We start from the raw sequence: 16,162 nt of genomic DNA on the forward strand, positions 1-16,162 counted from the left end.
AAGCAATCAGACAGACATGAGACCCAGCTGATGTGGGTAAAGCTATTCCTGCAGAGGGTGTGGGATGGACAAGGAAGCAAGGTGGTGGGTAGCTTAGTACAAACTTAACTTAGTATAGGCAAGGAGGCCCGGGAGAGGGCATCATGCAAGACCTCAAAGACTACACATAGGAGGAACTTGGGTTTAGCAGTTAAAAGTTAAGCTTTGTGATCAGGAACTGATGTAAACAGGAGATGTGCCTAAGACCACATGGAGAATGATTTTCAGGAGTGAGCTGGAGATACATGACAAGTCAAAACGTTATTTCAATAATCCAGTTGAGAAGTAAGTGACCATGAGGCTGGAGTTAGGGACTCCAAGTGAAGAAGACATAAGACAGGCAGAATCCACGGGCCTTAAGATTCTGACGTGGGCTACCAGTGGACGGAGGTGCTGTTTGCTCAGGCAAGGAGCGAGGGAGGAGGGTAAACATTTCAAAAAGGCAATGAGGAGTTCAGTTTGGAACATGTGACTTTTGAGGAGCCCACAGAACACCCAAGTAGAGATGCCCCCACGGCATTTGCCTTCACTGGTTGGAGGCTTGGCAGTAAGCCTTGATAGGAAACACAGATGTGGATGTCATCCATGTATATGCGATGGGAATGGCTGGGCTCACCTGGAGAAGGTGCTTAGAGAAAACTCTACATAAAGGAATCCTGCGGAATAACTCCCTTCTGCCCTCCCTGCTCCTCCAGGACAGGCAAGGATCTGTTAACTGAATGTACAAGGTCAATGCTTGGGTGTGGCTCCCTCCTCCTACCAACCATTGTCACAGCTACAGGGAACACATCTTGCAGGTGCCCTGAGGGGCCTTCTCTCACTGGCTCTGGCCTGGCTTGATCCAAGACCTGACTGAGGCAGGGATAAGAAGTCTACACTCCTTCCCAGTGGCTCACCAGACTCCTCAGTGCCTGATTCTAGGCCTCTCCTAGCCGACAACAGATTGCCTCTTTCTCCTACACACTGTGATTCCCTGGGTTTGTGCCTCTTTCGGGGCCCCATGCGCGAGTGGCATCCAAAGTCTAATGGGGTCTAACTGAACCCCTGGGTTTATTGGCCTCTAACAGTCCCCCAGACCCAATATATATTCTTCTTAGCATACTGAGGCAGTCAAAAGAAAGGGGCCTTTAAAAAAAAAAAAAAAAAAATTTGAGCAGAAAAGTCAGAAAGAGAAGCAGTAGACATCAGTGCCCCAGAATTCAAAGGAGGGAGAGTATCAGGAAGACTGGGACAATCAATGTGGCAAATACTGCCGAAAAATTTAAGGACATTATGCCTGAAACCCGACTGCTGGCTTTAGCGGCTGAGTGGCCACTGGTGACCTGGCAGGGACAGGAGCAGTGGATGGTGGGCAAAGAGGCCAGACTCTGCATGTTCAGGAGGACCTGGGAAGCAAGGAAGCGAAGAGCGTGTGGCTGACTGTCCAGCAGCCTAGCCAGGTTAGGCTAACCAAGAGATCCATCAACAGCAGACTCGAAGGGCTTTGGGTCCTGAGGGAGGGGTTTGTAAGATGAGTAAGAACCCACGGTGTGTGTGAGATCAGGGGGAAGAGCCAAGTGGGGTAGGCCAAGAATGAACAGGGCAGAGACTTTAACTGAGGACACACAAGACACAGGGCAGGGAGTCCAGAGATCAGCCTTCGTCGAAAAGAAATCAGAGGGTGTGGGGACAGAAGCAGGTATGGAAGCAGATCTGAGCAGTGCTCTGGAGGCAGAGGCCAAGGGGTCCTGAGCAGCAGCCTTGGCTTTCTCTGAGAGGGGAGAGGGTGTGGGAGGGAAGGGGCGGGGCTGAGAGGAGGTGGCTGTCGTGTGAATGAGGGGGCCTGGCACCAACCGGAAACCCGAGAGAGCATCACCACCAGCAGCGATGGTGTGCCCGAGGGTAACGACCACAAGATGGTGGTGGCTCCAATCCTGTCCAGACGCCTAGCAGACGCACACCCACTGGATGGGCAAAGCCTGGACTGGTAAGGTACCTGGAAGTTGCCCTTTAGAAATCGTGTCTGGGTCCAGCTTGTATGTGTCCTGAAGTCTCATCAGGGCCTTGGCGGCTCCCATTTCGTCCTCATCAGTGGGGAAGAACTGCCGCTGCACAGACAGGTTGGCAATAAAACCTTCCAAATGAGAGTGAGAACAAGAGGTTACCCTTGATCCAAGGGTACAATTCCCCATGGGACCAGAAAGGTACCTAGTGGAGGGTTTCTGGCTAGTGCCATCTCCCTGCCCCTTCCTTCAAAGGCAGTTTCCCCTTCCTCCAGGAAGCCCTCCCTGACAGCTTCAGTCCATGAAGTCCTCTTTTCTTCCTCCTCACTGAACGGACTGCCTGTACTGCTCATTTGGGATTGAACAAAGATGGCCCCACAAACTGGTTAACATGTGGGAGTCTGAGAGTCTTGGCTCCAAAGCACTCAGTCAGCCCTAGTGGAGACAGAAGGGACAGAGGACAGAAACAGTAATTGAAAAGGACACAGGAGAAGACTCAGGAAGGACCTGTTGATCACTTAATGGAAAATGAATCACATGGAAAACCTTGATCCAGGATCACTGGTGTTGGGGGGGGCGGGTGCTGCAGATAAACAGACCTCCAGCCCACATTCCAGGTCAAGGAGCCCAAGGGACAGAGGTGGTCAACTCAGGGAACCTTACCTGGCCACTCATTACTGACCACTGGCCCTTATCATCCAGAAAGGTGATGATGACAGTCTTGGGAGGGATTTGGTGCTGTCTCTACCCTCCAGATTAGGGACTGGGGGACCATCTGGCCAGATCAAGCATTGAAGTGGGACTGCCCAAGCCCAGCATAGTACCCTGAGAGACCACACTGGCTCTGGTTCTTGCTCTCTAGGGGACTCCCACAACTCAGACCTGCCATGAGCTGAAAGGCATGAGCTTCCTGAATGAAGCGCTCAAGACCACAGCCTGGAAACTAGGACAGCCCCTGACCTCAGACGTGCCCAAGGAGGCTGTTCTGGGACTCCAAGCCCTAGCTCTTAAGCAAGATATGCACCTCTTTTATCTCAGGACTCCAGGTGGAGGGAAGCTGATTCAGGAGTTTCAATGCTGCCTGTGAGCTAAGCATTGGGAGTGGAGCCCCAGGGCCCTTTCTTCCCTGGTCTCTTCCTCGGGGCTGCAGTACCCACAGCCACCTACTCTCAGGACCCCAGGCTCAAACACCCACTTCTAACCATGCCCAGGGATCAAGAAGCTGTAATCCTGCCTTCCTCATGGCTGCCCAGTCAGGGATTCTAAGAGTCTGGAATTCAGGAAGAAGAAAACATGCCCCCAGAAAAAGCCACACCGTCAGCATGTCCCCCTCATTTCAGAGGCAAGAACTCTCAAGTCAGAGGTGAAAACAACCTATTGCTCTCGGGGCCTGTCCTGTCTGCCTTCTGGTAATTACAAGGTTTTCTACGAGAACCAGATGTTGACGGTGGGGGCGGGGTACGGAGAGGAAGATGAGGGAGCGGAAGGTCACCCCAGCAGGCTTATTCTCCCCGCAGTGCAATGCCGGCAGAACAGCCCGTTCTGAGCTACAGCCCCAGGCTGGAAGACAGAGGGCTGGGAAAGGCAGCCACGGCTTCTGGAGGCAGTGAGCTCACTGGGCACAGCTCCAGCAGGGCTGAACTCACCAATCCCTCCCCAGAGGCCACCCTGCCCCCAGCCAAGCCCAGCCCAGTCTGGCCACATGGGCTGAACTGCCTCAGCCAGAGACAACCAGTCTGAAGTTAATCAGCACTCCCAACTCAGGGAGAAACGGCAGGCAGCAGGTCCAGGAGGCTGAGCCCAGGGCTGGCTGGAGTCAGGAGGGCCCACCTCCATGCCTGCCCCACCACCTCCTGCAGAGAGGAAAATGTTAGCGCATAAAAAATGCCACCACAGTAAAAGACACCAAGCACGGTTAAAGCTTTAAAGCTTTAAAAGAGTTCATACTCTGACCTGCAAATACCACGTCTAAGAATTTAAACTAAGAAAATAATCAGAGAGGGTGCCTGGGTGACTCAGTCGGTTAAGCGTCTGCCTTCAGCTCAGGTCATGATCCCAGGGTCCTGGGATCGAGCCCCTGTGTCGGGCTCCCTGCTCCGCGGAGAGCCTGCTTCTCCCTCTCCCTTTTTTTTTTTTTTTTTAAGATTTTATTTATTTAACTGACAGAGAGAGACACAGCGAGAGAGGGAACACAGGCAGGGGGAGTGGGAGAGGGAGAAGCAGGCTTCCCGCTGAGCAGGGAGCCCGATGCGGGGCTCGATCCCGGGACCCCAGGATCATGACCCAAGCTGAAGGCAGACGCTTAACGACTGAGCCACCCAGGCACCCCTCTCCCTCTGCCCCCTCCCCGCCCTCTTGCACTGGCTCACACACTCTCTCTCTGAAATAAATAAAATCTTTAAAAAAAAATAAATTTAAAAGAGAATTTAAAAAAGAAAATATTCAGAGGTAGGCACAAACATGTATATGCACAATTGCTGATAATGTGGAAACAATCCCACGTCCACTAATTTGACCAGTTTTATACTACATAGGTTTGACTTATTACTGTGTAGCCATTAAAATCATTTTGTATAACATTTAATGGACATTTAAAGAAGCTGGAAAATTCAGGAAATCACTGTATGCTTATGGCACAAATCTGCCCACAGATATGTTTTTATTTCTAAAAGGTATGAATGGCAATGGATTTAGATGAGGCCCATAATCCCCAGCTTACGTTGGCCCCGTCACTCAGCCCACTTGACTCACTTTTGTTAATTCATCTGGTCCCGCAAAGCAAGTGAGTTTGCATTACCTGGACTATATGAATGGGTCCATTTCTTCTTTTAATGTAAATGCAAATGCAGGAAGACTGGAATCTGAATAGTGCTTATCACTAGACAACCGGGTTAAGAATTCTAATTTTCTTACATCATTTTGTTTTCTAACTTTTCTACAAAAACACATTAGTAAAGCATGATTTAAAAAAAGAGGAAATGAAAACACTAGGACAAGGCAAGAACTGATTATTCTTACATATTAAAAACAAGGACAGCCAACTGCTAGGTGCCCACAGAGAAGGGAGACGGCTACAGGCCCAGCAGGGTGCATACCCACACACTGTACATGCCCACCAGCACCTGCAGACCTGTGACAGGCTCAGACGCACACTCCCCAGACACAAGCACACGGACACACTGGCTCCCCAAGCACCTGCTCACCATTCCTCACCTGCAGCCGAGTCCTGCAGGACAAGGTCCTCCAGCGCAGGCCAGTCTGTGTTCAGCCGCTTCACCAGTTTATAAGCATTCACGGGGTGGGCCAGGTAACCTTCAGGGTCAGCAGCTGACCTGCTGGTCAAAGCTTCCATTTTGTTGGCCCAGCTGTGGAAACAGAGGAAAAGGAAGATGTAACACACCCACTCACGCAGGTCTTGATCTGTGGTAATTTCCCTGGTGAAATTCCCTTTCCTATCAAAAGGCAGTATAAAATGAATACAGCAACTGCCCACTGACACTTGCAGTCCCTTAATCTAGAAAAGAGGTAGGAACCCTAATGTATGCAAAAAGGCTCTTAAATAGGGAAAAGCAGGAAGTCCTTAGCCCACGTACTGAGCCACTCTGGAAGACGGGCATGAAGTAACTTCCAGGCCAGCCCCTCGCTGCTCTCTCAAGGGCCTCCTCTTATGGGCACTGGATGGGTTCTGGGGGGTGGGGGTGGAGCCTTAGGACGTCAGATACCTCTTAATCTTGGAGAGCTTGGCTTCCTCCACAAGGATATACTCCTTCAGAGACTGCACCAGGTCCTTCTCCGCATAAATTAAGTCAGTCATGTGCCCTGCAGGGAAAGAGAAAAGGGCCAGTAAGAAACAGATGAAGGACATCCCTCCCCCTTCCTTGAGGCACAGAACACCAGCGCAGAGTCAAGTTCTCTGGATCACTGGCATGTCAACTCTCTTGGGATCATGGGGACTTGGGAGTTAAAGGGGGCCTAGGTACTCACATGGTCCTGGCCCCCAGCTTCAGTAAGACAGGGGTGGAGACTCCAAGGGGAGGGGGAGACGAGCACACTGGGAGTGCCTTAAGGAAGAAGCCCCAGATCTCATTCTCCTACTGGCACCCGGATGGGTCATGGCTCCCGGGCCTGGACGTCCTAAGGGCTTCATTGCTCAGAACCACTCTCTGGCCCTGGACAAGATGGTCAGAAAGGCCAGGGAGCCCAGGAGCAGCCTGCGCTTCTCAGGGAGGAGATCCAATTGAGACAGCTGGCTCCCAGCAAAGGACAGTCAGGTCATCAGGGCCTCAGAAGGGGAAACGGCAGCTCCGCAAGCCCCCCTTTCCCCAGAACTGGTCAAAACCAGTGGCTGAGCCATCCCACCTTCAGTGAGAACAGGCTTCGGGTGGTGACATTCCCCAGTACTTGAGCCAAGGATCGCTCAGGGAGAAGACAGTCCTGTTGGCACAACATACCAATAGAAGTGAAGACTTCAGCCTGCACACAGCCCAGGACACCAAACCAGGCCACTAGCAATGTGGACAGCCAGCGTTTCATGGTCATAGAGAGCAGGGTCTGCAAGGTATTCAGTGACAGCCACTTGATCAACAGGTGAAAAAAGCAACTTAGGTGAAGAGATAGATACACATGTGCACATAGATACACTGAACATGCCAAAATCCTGACCTAGGACACAGAAACCAAGGATATTCTGCACCAGCAGTGGAAAGAGGCCAGGGTGTGCAACCAGTGATGTGTGCTCAATTCTGGCCCCTGTTCCGGGAGGCCATGTGCCCTTGGGACAGCCCCTGCCCTCCAGATTCCCAGTAACGACCAGCAACATGGAAAAGCTGAATGTGTGGGAGACAGTCCCCTCTGCTTCTAATGGTCAGTCCAAGATTCTGGCCCACCCCTTCTCGTTTCACAAATTGCTTGTCTTATTTCTTTCTTTCCAATACATGTGTCAGGACGGTGCCAGGTGCTGGGGACCCACAGGTAACATGTAGCTCCTGCCTACGAGAAAATTGAAAGTACAGGAGAAACAATGACAGACAGAGAACTTGACACAATAGGCTCCAGGGACTCCACCCCCAAAATGAGGTGTACAGCAGATGGCTGGCCAGGAGGGGAATAAAACTGCACCTGGCCACAGCAAAGGCAGTGTGGGGAGCAGGCACTCTGGGCAGACACTGCCCTTCCTGCCTGCCACCTCACCAGACACTGTCCTCACTAGCAAGTCACCACTCACAAATATTTGCTGAAGATCCACATAGGCTATTCACCGAGTTAGGCACTTGGGATATAAAAATCAATCAGCCATGCAAGGCCAAAACCCTGGGATGGGCTGGACTGCTGACATGGATGGAAGACCAGCCTCTGGCTTCTCGTCAGCCTAGAAATAGCCAGACTTGGCTGTGAAGGCAGCAGGCACAAGCTGGGGCAAGCCTCACTGGCAGTGGACCTAAGTACATAACGGAAACTTTGGACATAGTCTCCCAGCTCAGCCATGCGGCCCAAGGCACGCTGGAGCCCCAGCTCTACCAGTCCCTTCTCTTCCTGCTCGACATCAGCCAAGCCCCACCAGACATATACTCAGAGAAAACAAGGACAATGACGAAAATAGAAAGGCTTCTCCCCAAAAGGTAAGCCTTACCTGACAGAATTCCACGTCTGAGCTAACGCCAGTTCATCAGTGTTTTGCCTGCTCTGGTTGATCAGACACACAGTCATGCCTACCATTCTTCGCCTTAGAAGAAATTCCAACCCACTGTGGCTCCAGGTTAGGCTCAGAGAAGCCGAACCACAAGGCCCACCCCCAAACGGGTTCCTCTATCAGAAAGAGGAGAGAATAACTGAATGGCTGCTTTTGTTCATGTCCCTGCTAGATGTCTGCAGAGCCATCAGCATGCCCGTCAGGGCCCTAGGTGTTGGCGGCCGAGATGCACAGAGCAAGAGCTTTGGGGCCAGAACCTGCTGCAGGGCACGGAGTATCAGGCTAAGGGATGGATTATGGAGTTAGGGCAGCAGAGGAAAGCAAGTCACTGGGAGAGAAGGTGAGCAGGCCATCGGCCCCAAGGTGGAGTGCAGGTCCTCCCCGTCCCAGCCACAGGTCTGCTCCCAGGCCTCACATCCTCTGCATCTCCAGCCCAGGATTCATGAAGGCTCCTCGTCTTGCTTACATGAGCCCCTTTACAGGGAGTAGTGTCTGTTCCTTATACCTCAAGAGGCTTAACTAACTCAGGAAAGCACCCTCTATACGTGAAAAGAAGGAACAGTAAAATCCAGGGCCAAGAGGTCGTATCTGGACAGTGAGGGACCAGCCAACTACCTATCAGGCTGGGATTGTGGGAGAGCAGGGCCCAGGCAAGAGACCAGACCAGACACGGTTGGAAGGAGGGGAACCCAGCGCTTCTCCCCTGCTGTCACTGGCTGCAGTGGCATACCTCTTCAAAGATGGGGTAACAAGTTCAACGGAGGGAGACACCTCTCTGTTCCTCTCAAATCCTCCTGGTGATACTGTCCAGGGTTCGTGCCTCACAGCACTCAGGAAAGAGCAGCCAGGTTCCTTCATTACATGAATACCAGCTGTTATTTCTCTGGAATGAACTATCTGGCTTAGACTAAGCCCATCCATGAGCACCAGCCCGGAGGCAGAGCCCCAAAGAATCACAGATGGGGTTCTGGGAAATGGCTTGACAAGAGCCTGCCAAGTCCTGCTCTGATGGGGGGGGGGAGATAACTCCACTGGCCAGAGAGCTAGGTACCCCCAAGCAGCCCCTAGACTGTCACCTCAGGCAGAGATGCCCTAGGGTCCCAACACTTCTCCGGATCCTGACCCTGAACGCTAAAGGCTTTATATAAAAAGTTATCTAATCAGGGTCAGGTTGGGAAGAGGCAGCATCCAAGAGGGACTGTCCCACAGTGTTGGGAAGCCCCTACTTGCCTTGCCCCCAGTCCAATCTCACACCTATACCCAGAGCTTGCTTAGGACAGAGCAGGTGGAAATGTGTGTGCATGCCTGGTGCCCCCCCACCTCCACCAAGTGTCCTGTGCTGCCAAAAATCCCTTCTAGGAACTCTCAGAAATCCATGCTGAATAGACCTGGAAATGGGCAATGTCAAACCTCCTTTTATGAAAAACAAAACACAAAGTGGCACCAAGCCTGAGGAGAAAACCAACATGGAGTTTTATCTGCACTGCGTCCTGAGCTTAGAAAGTCTGCCCCATATCAGGCATCCAACAAATAATGCTTCACCACAGACTTGTTCAGGTTAGAAACAACAACAAAAAATTTTACATTTTTTCCACATAATGGATTGTTAAGAATGGACACTGTATGCATATTAAGTCCCAAGTTTGGACCCCCACAGGGAAGTTACCCAAAGCCCACCAACACCCCAGTGACAATGATTCACTCACCAGGTGACCAGCACTGTTTCTAAGCACAGGCAAATTCCAAGACATACAATCAGAGGCCCCACAAGCCTGCTCTTTGGAAAGGACATTTACAATCTGGCCAAATGGCCATGAAAAGAGGTTTCCAGCTGCAAACCAGCAGCGTCCTTAGCTTCTCCCCTTACCTCATCAGGCACGAACCTCTGCCAAGCTCCCAGCTGCAACCCAAAGGCAACAGCTTGAATTTTAACAATGTATTTAACAGCCTAGAGACAGAACATGGGTTTGCTGAGTACAAGCAGGTCTTGCCTGGCACTAATCAAGAAGCTGCCTGCCTTCTGTGAAGGAGCAAAAACCTGTCTGAAAAGGGCGCCCCCCAGTGGCCCTGCCTCCCAGTGGTGTGGCCAACTCTGGACCACCAAAGCCACAAGGACTTGTGAGTTGTGGAGAGGCTCAGGAGGCTCCGGAACTTGGGCACGTGGAAGTTCATTCAGGCCCAGAAGCTGACCCCCAGGGAGGATGGAAGGCACCCTATTCTCCTTACCTGACATCAGGCTTCAGTCATCACCCTGGTCTCAGCACCCCCCCAGTTCCCTCCCACAGCCATCCTGGCCCCTGCCCGTCCTGGTCTCTCCTCTCATCTGGTGTCCCCCCCACCTCTGCCCTACAAGGCAGCCAGCATGGCTTACCGCAGCCCCTCATTTGGTCTCTCTCCCCACTGCCCTCGGAATCAAGTCCAAACTCCTTAGCCCCAAGGGCCTTTTTGACTCTGCATGACATGGTCCTACGGCCCTCTCCAGCCCTATCTCATGACTCTAGGTTTCCCAGCTTCAGATGCTACATCACCTGGAAAAATATTCTTCACGGAGGACTTTCTTCACTGAAACCTCGATGTTCACCTGTATCCATCCTTACGCTTCTCTATCAGGTCTACGAACATGTTGATTGATTTGTACCTCCCACTTGGGTACCATCAAAACCACAGCGTCTCCTGTTTCCATAGCTAGGCAGTGGAGGAGCAGAGGCTATAAAGATCAACATGCAAAGTCCAAACTGGACTTCCAGTCAGGGTCTTGGCAGAGGCTTGGCAACCTAAGTGAGACTAACTCATAAGAAGGGACTACACATGAGGACAAAATCCACAAAGCAATATATAGGATGCCTCCGATGTCCCAGTTCATAGGCTCTTGGCCTCACCAGGCCGCTGGGCCCTGGGTCTCTTGCTGGGCCTCAGAGTCAGTGGCGGAGTGTGTGCAGGCCCCGTATCTCTGGCTCCTCCCGCTACTTCCAAACTCCACAGACGTGCCACACTGGCCGCCCCCCGGTGGCTGCTGGAGGACTCTCGTAGTGCAACCAAGGAGCAAGAGGGAGCTATCTCCCATGAGGCAACTCTGACCAATGAAGACAGAAGACAGGAGGAGGTCGGCCGATAAACTCCCCCACCAGGCCTCTGCTGACAAACTGTTCTGTGGCATGGAGTTGCTGTAGAGCTCACCCAGATATATCCTGCATGGCAGCTACTGTCCAGCCAACTGAAGCACCACCTTGTGCCTTCCATCCTTCTCTCCCTCGGGTTTCTCTTCCCTTACTCTTGCTGCCCCGCACCTTCCAATAAAGCATGAAGCACCGCCTCAGGCTCTGCTCTTTTTGGGAACTAAGCTAACCACTACTTGTATTTCCAAAAATCTTTCATTTCTACCATCTAATCCTCACCAAAACCTTGTAAACGAGATAATCATCTCCGTTTCAGATACAGAAGCTAGATGAGTAAGGCTGAGCGAGAGTTTCCTGCACACCTGACATGCTACCACAAATGAGTGGCAGAGCTGAGACTCAAACCCAAAACACGCTTTCTGTTAGATATTGCAACCATTCTGTCCCACTCAGTGACACCCATTGTCTTACAGCACAACGGTCTCCCACAAGGAGGAGCCCCGTTGACCTAGCGGAGCAGGCCTGCCCAGGTCAAGGTCTTTATCATGGTTCACAAATCAGGTGCATGACATGCAGGGTGGGATCCCACCAAAAGTGGACGGCAACATGGGGCCTCAAGTTCAGGTGGGCAGTCACTCCTGCCTCAGACATCACAGCACCCAGCAATGACCACCCAGCCCCACTCAGGGCAGGGCAGTACTGTCTAGTCAGGGGTCAGACAACCCTAACTTCAATCTCAGCTCCACCATCACTTCTTGGCTTTGTGACTTTACACAAGTTCCAGATCTCTCTGAGCCTGTTTCCCATCTATATCATGGTGACAACATGAGGACCTACATCTCACAGGGTTGGTGCGAGGACTGAATGAGATGGTAATTATCCGTGGGCAGCCTACCATCAAACACAGCTTATACCAGACATCAGCATCCAGGATACTGGAATAACATCAGCAGACCTTAAGCGGCCAGCTGCCTGGCTAATCCCTGGCAAAGAAGAAGAGTCCAGTCTAGGGGACAGTGAAGATGAAAACGAGGCAGATACTGGGCAATCTCCAATTCCCACAAGGGTCAAAAGAAATGAAACATTACTTTAGGAGAGAGCAGAGTCAGACATAATGGAGCACACTGACCATCAGGGAATAACCCTGGAATAGGTCAAATAGTGGCTCTAAAGCTCATCAAGGGAAGAAAGCTCTCCAGCAAAAGGCAGGCGACTGGACTAATAATCTAGGATCTCTTGTATTTCTATACCTCTGATCTTCTGGTTCTGAGTTCCTACAAGTACCAGGCCTCGGGATCTCGGCCACACCCTGGTCCTTGGGAGTGCCAGGTACAGAGCAGGCTCTACTCTAGCAAGCACTTCCTGAAAGGTCTAGAGCACGTACTGGTCTGTGAACAGGCTCAGACAGATCCAATCTGAGCTGGAGAACTCACTCCCCAAATACTTAATCCTCTGCCAGGCAACGACACCACTTGAACAAAAACTCTCTTCTAGGGCTCCAAGAAGTCTAGTCCAGACTTTTCATCCCCCCTTCTGAGAATAAAAACTATATCCTTCAGTCCACATCGCCAGCAAAAACCCCAGACACCACAGGAGCACTGGCCCTCTCACTCTAAGACAGGCTGATGTCCCACTCTGGGGCACTTCAAAAGTCCAAACTGCTAGATTCAGGCAACCTCAGTTTAACTCTGGCTCTAGCATTCTGTCTAGGCTTGCACGTGCCTGCATCAGAGCATTTCCTGCCAATGACCATCTGCATAAAATTAAACTCTTGACAGATCCCAAGAGCCAGGGACACACCCACCAGCCCAATGTACACTATCGGCCAGCGTGGCCACAAATCGGCCAAGGTCTTGCATCCAGCCTCAGAACCTCCCATGGACGTGGGAGGGCAGAGTAAAAAGCGAGGCTCTGTCAGGAAAAGCATACACCCCAGACTCCCTCACCCTAGTCATTCCTCAGGGCTGCACCCACACAGTCTCTCCTTCCGATGAGTATTCACACTCTGAGCTCCTCCTCTGCCACGTGGCCAGCTGCCAGCCTGAAGCAGCAATCTCGGGGAGATTTATGAGCTACCCACGAGCAAGGACAGTGTCATCACCACCACCTCCCCCTCCTCCTCTCCCTCCTAATTCCACCCCAAGGCACACTCCAAGCAGAAGCCAGGCACAGGGAATGAACAGAGATCAGCTGTGTACAGGCTAAAGCAGTGGCTAAGTAAGCACTCTCCCAGGCACCCCATTTCAGAGCCTCCTACTGGGTAAAAGGGCCTATCACAAGTCACAGGCAATGCCTAGGTGTCATGTCTGCCCGCTGAGCTCTCAGAGAACGAGGGTGGCCCGACATGACAGCATCTCTGGGATGAGGTCCCCAGCCAACTCACTCCATCCCTGCTACGTGGCCTCCTTGGCTGGGCCGCACAGTGGACATACTTGGCCATCAGAGAATAAGAAAGCCCTCGAAGAAAAGGATTCAAAGCACACTCCTGTGAGCGTGCTGAAGTGAACAGAAGAAGCTGGGCTCTGAGTCCCGGAACCACAGTGAGAGACTGCACCCTAGACACTTCAGGGGCAGTTTAAGCACAGGCCAAAGGAAATCTCGGTTCATTTAACAGAGAACTAAATCACAGAACCTGTTGTTCCAGATGTGATACAGGGTGAGAAGCTACAGCAGCAGCTTGCAAAAACATTCTCCAAATTTTTAGGTGGACAGCAGATCTTGGCAAAATCTGGGACATGCGAGAATGCCCTCAGCTACAAGATGATGTGCCCCAACCCTTGCTCTCAGAACCAGGAGCTCCTGCAAGGGGGCTGAGGCTCTCAGGCCTCAGATAGTTCACATTAAGAAGCACAAGCCTTAGGTGTCCCTCTACAATAGAAGACACCAGCTTCAGTCTTGGGAGGCACACAAATGTTCTACACCATCCTAAAGATGTCACATTAGAATACAAGGCCAGGGGCCCAAGTGTCCTGAAGTAGAAAGTGCCCTGATACCTGCTCATGTTGAGCAGCATCCACATGCAGGACACAGCACCAGGCACTGCCCTCTCACTTAAAACTCTTGTGGATAGGGTCCATGGGCAGCCATCCCCTTACATGCCCCTTCCTCGTCACCTTGCCTCTACTGGAGTGCCCAAGTCTGCTCCCACGCACACGCGCTGTTCCTCTGTCCAGGTTCCAGGTTACCCTTTATTCAACCTTCTTCAGACCAGTTCTAGTTCATAGATCACCTCCTCCAGGAAGCCCTCTGGCCTGAAGCACCTGTCCTCTACCAAGGAGCCACAGCCTGGTACTCCCTCCCAGCACAGCACTCACCACACTGTTCTGGACCTGGACTTTCCCACTCTTCAATCCGTCTGCCTCACTTGGCTAGCAACTCCTTGCAGTTTCTGACACACAGAAGGGTCCGTTTGTTGACTTAGTTAACTAGTTATCACAGGTCTGCGCAGCTGCTGAGGAAAAACAAGCACGTTGGAAAGAGATGTCTGGGGCGAGAGGGCAACCTTCTCAACCAACAGCCCGTTGCAGGAGCACCGAGCTGGACCCCGCCGGGCCGAGGCCAGAGACTCCCAGCCTTTTGGAGGAAGGAAGGCGGACCTCGCTAACATTAAGCGGCCCCCCGGGGCCCGGCCGACGGCCCCGCCTCCGCCTCCAACCTCTGGCCGCCCTCGGGGCCGGGCCGCCCGTTCCCGTTCCCGGGGAGCCTGACGAGGCTGGACGACCAAGTTCCCCGCCCCGCCCGGCGCGGACGCCTAGGGACCGGCAGGAAGGGCGCCGCTGACCTCCCCACCCTGAGCTCGGGAAGGGCACGCAGGCGGCGGGACAGGAACCCAGACGGGAGGAGAAACAGGGCGGAGGGCTCGGGGCTGCGGCCCGGACTGCGCGATCCCCCGGTCCCCAACTCTCCGCCCCGCGCGGGCAGCACGCACAGCCCGCCGCCCCCGGTCCGCGTATTAGCCCAGCCCCGGCGGCCGCGGGCAGGGTGCTCACCTGGACACGCGCCGCTCCCGGCTTTTCCAGAACCTCCAGCGGCGGCGCCCGGCCCGCTCAGCGCCTCCTCCCCGGGCGGCTCCTCCTCCCACCGCGGCCGGGCCCCGCCCGCTTGAGCCTTAGCCACGTCCCCACCTCCCGCCCCCCCTGCCGGCCGGCACCCCCCCCCCCGCCCTGGCTCCGCGCCCTGACTACCTCGGCCGGGGGTCGTCCCCACTAGCGACCCCAGGGAAGGTCCGGGCTGCAGTGCGCGCTGGGGCCGGGCGCCGGGCGCCGGGAGCGGGCTGGGGGCCGGGCGGGAGCTGCTATCCGCGCCCTTCATGCGGCCGGCTGCTCGCCGCACGTACGCCGCGCCCGCCTCCCCTCAGCCCGCTCCACCTGCGGGCCATGGCCCTCCCTCCTTATCAGCCCCGGGGCTGCTGCTGAAGGGCCCGCCACCCGATCCTGGCGCGGGTGCGGTGGGGAGCGCCGCTGCCCGCGTGCGGACTCCCCCGGCCTCCGCTCCTGCCCATCTCTTCAGGGGTCCTGCTCGGCGCACGGGCTTCTGCTGCCCCTCCCCATCATCACCACCCTCGGGTTACGGGGCGGGGCACGCGGGCCGGGGGCTCGGGTATCAGTGGACTGGGCAGACCAGTGGAGAAGACCTTGAAGAAGACGAGAGACCCGGGGTCCACCCACAGGACCAAGCCCCCGAAGGGATTCTGCCTGTCCCCAGCTCCTGTGTCAGGCACTCCTCCTGGTGACGTGTGTGTGTGGGTGATGGGTTGATGAGAAGTGGACCAATCAAAGACTGAGGTGGGGGGTGGCATATTGGGGCCAACTCTTGGTTTGCCCAAACCTTTTCATTCAACAGGGGCCAAAAACAGTGGACAGCTCATTTACCTAGGCAGATGTGTGAGGGAATGAAGGCTGGGATGCAGCAAAAATCTCAGCCTGAGTTAGGAGGAGGCCCTGGCGGCCGAGCAGGTTCCCACGCCTGCTCTGTGAACCTCTGGTCATGAATGAGGGGAAACACGGTCTGAGAATCTCATCAGGGAGCTAGCCCGGAGTGGGAGGTGCCCAGCCTCCGCCCAGGCTGTGTGGGGATATTCCCTATGGCACTCTGTCCAGGCTGGCCGCCCAGCGGTGCCGAAAGCACCAGCACACGCAGAGAACTACACACCGGACATAGAAAATAAGGAACAAGCCACTGTTCTGGCCTCCGTCGGCCACCAGCCAGAGCTCAGCTAAAACCAAACAGAAACCTTCCTGCATCTGCTACATCCTGTTACGCCACTGGAGCCTCCCTCTGTCTGCCCAGACTTCCCCGACCTCTCCCCCGTCTCAGGAGCTTGCCCTGTGGATCAT

At 53.8% G+C, this 16,162-nt stretch overlaps 1 protein-coding gene across 10 annotated transcripts in view; it reads right to left on the reverse strand.

Annotated features, from left to right (window-relative positions):
* The window catches only part of P4HA2 (prolyl 4-hydroxylase subunit alpha 2), a 34,233-nt gene extending 18,780 nt beyond the window's left edge, over positions 1-15,453 (reverse strand). For 4 of the 10 annotated variants that reach the window (XM_073878639.1, XM_073878640.1, XM_025860979.2 and 1 more), the window contains exons 1-6: positions 14,816-14,951; positions 14,141-14,274; positions 6,473-6,572; positions 5,744-5,840; positions 5,235-5,386; positions 2,015-2,152 (exon numbers count right to left, since the gene is read on the reverse strand). In XM_073878639.1, coding sequence (XP_073734740.1) covers positions 2,015-2,152; positions 5,235-5,386; positions 5,744-5,840; positions 6,473-6,560 — 475 coding nt within the window. In that variant the 5' untranslated portion in view covers positions 6,561-6,572; positions 14,141-14,274; positions 14,816-14,951. Of the gene's footprint in view, positions 1-2,014; positions 2,153-5,234; positions 5,387-5,743; positions 5,841-6,472; positions 6,573-8,440; positions 8,535-14,140; positions 14,278-14,815; positions 14,952-15,010 lie in introns of those variants that run through there. The other 6 variants (XM_073878636.1, XM_025860980.2, XM_025860978.2 and 3 more) reach the window with 6 other exon arrangements.
* Positions 15,454-16,162: the final 709 nt, after the last annotated feature.

This window comes from Callorhinus ursinus, unplaced genomic scaffold (assembly GCF_003265705.2).
Source record: "Callorhinus ursinus isolate GAN/ISIS: 27379988/994484 unplaced genomic scaffold, GSC_fseal_2.0 scaffold30, whole genome shotgun sequence".
Classification (NCBI taxonomy): Eukaryota; Metazoa; Chordata; class Mammalia; order Carnivora; family Otariidae; genus Callorhinus; species Callorhinus ursinus.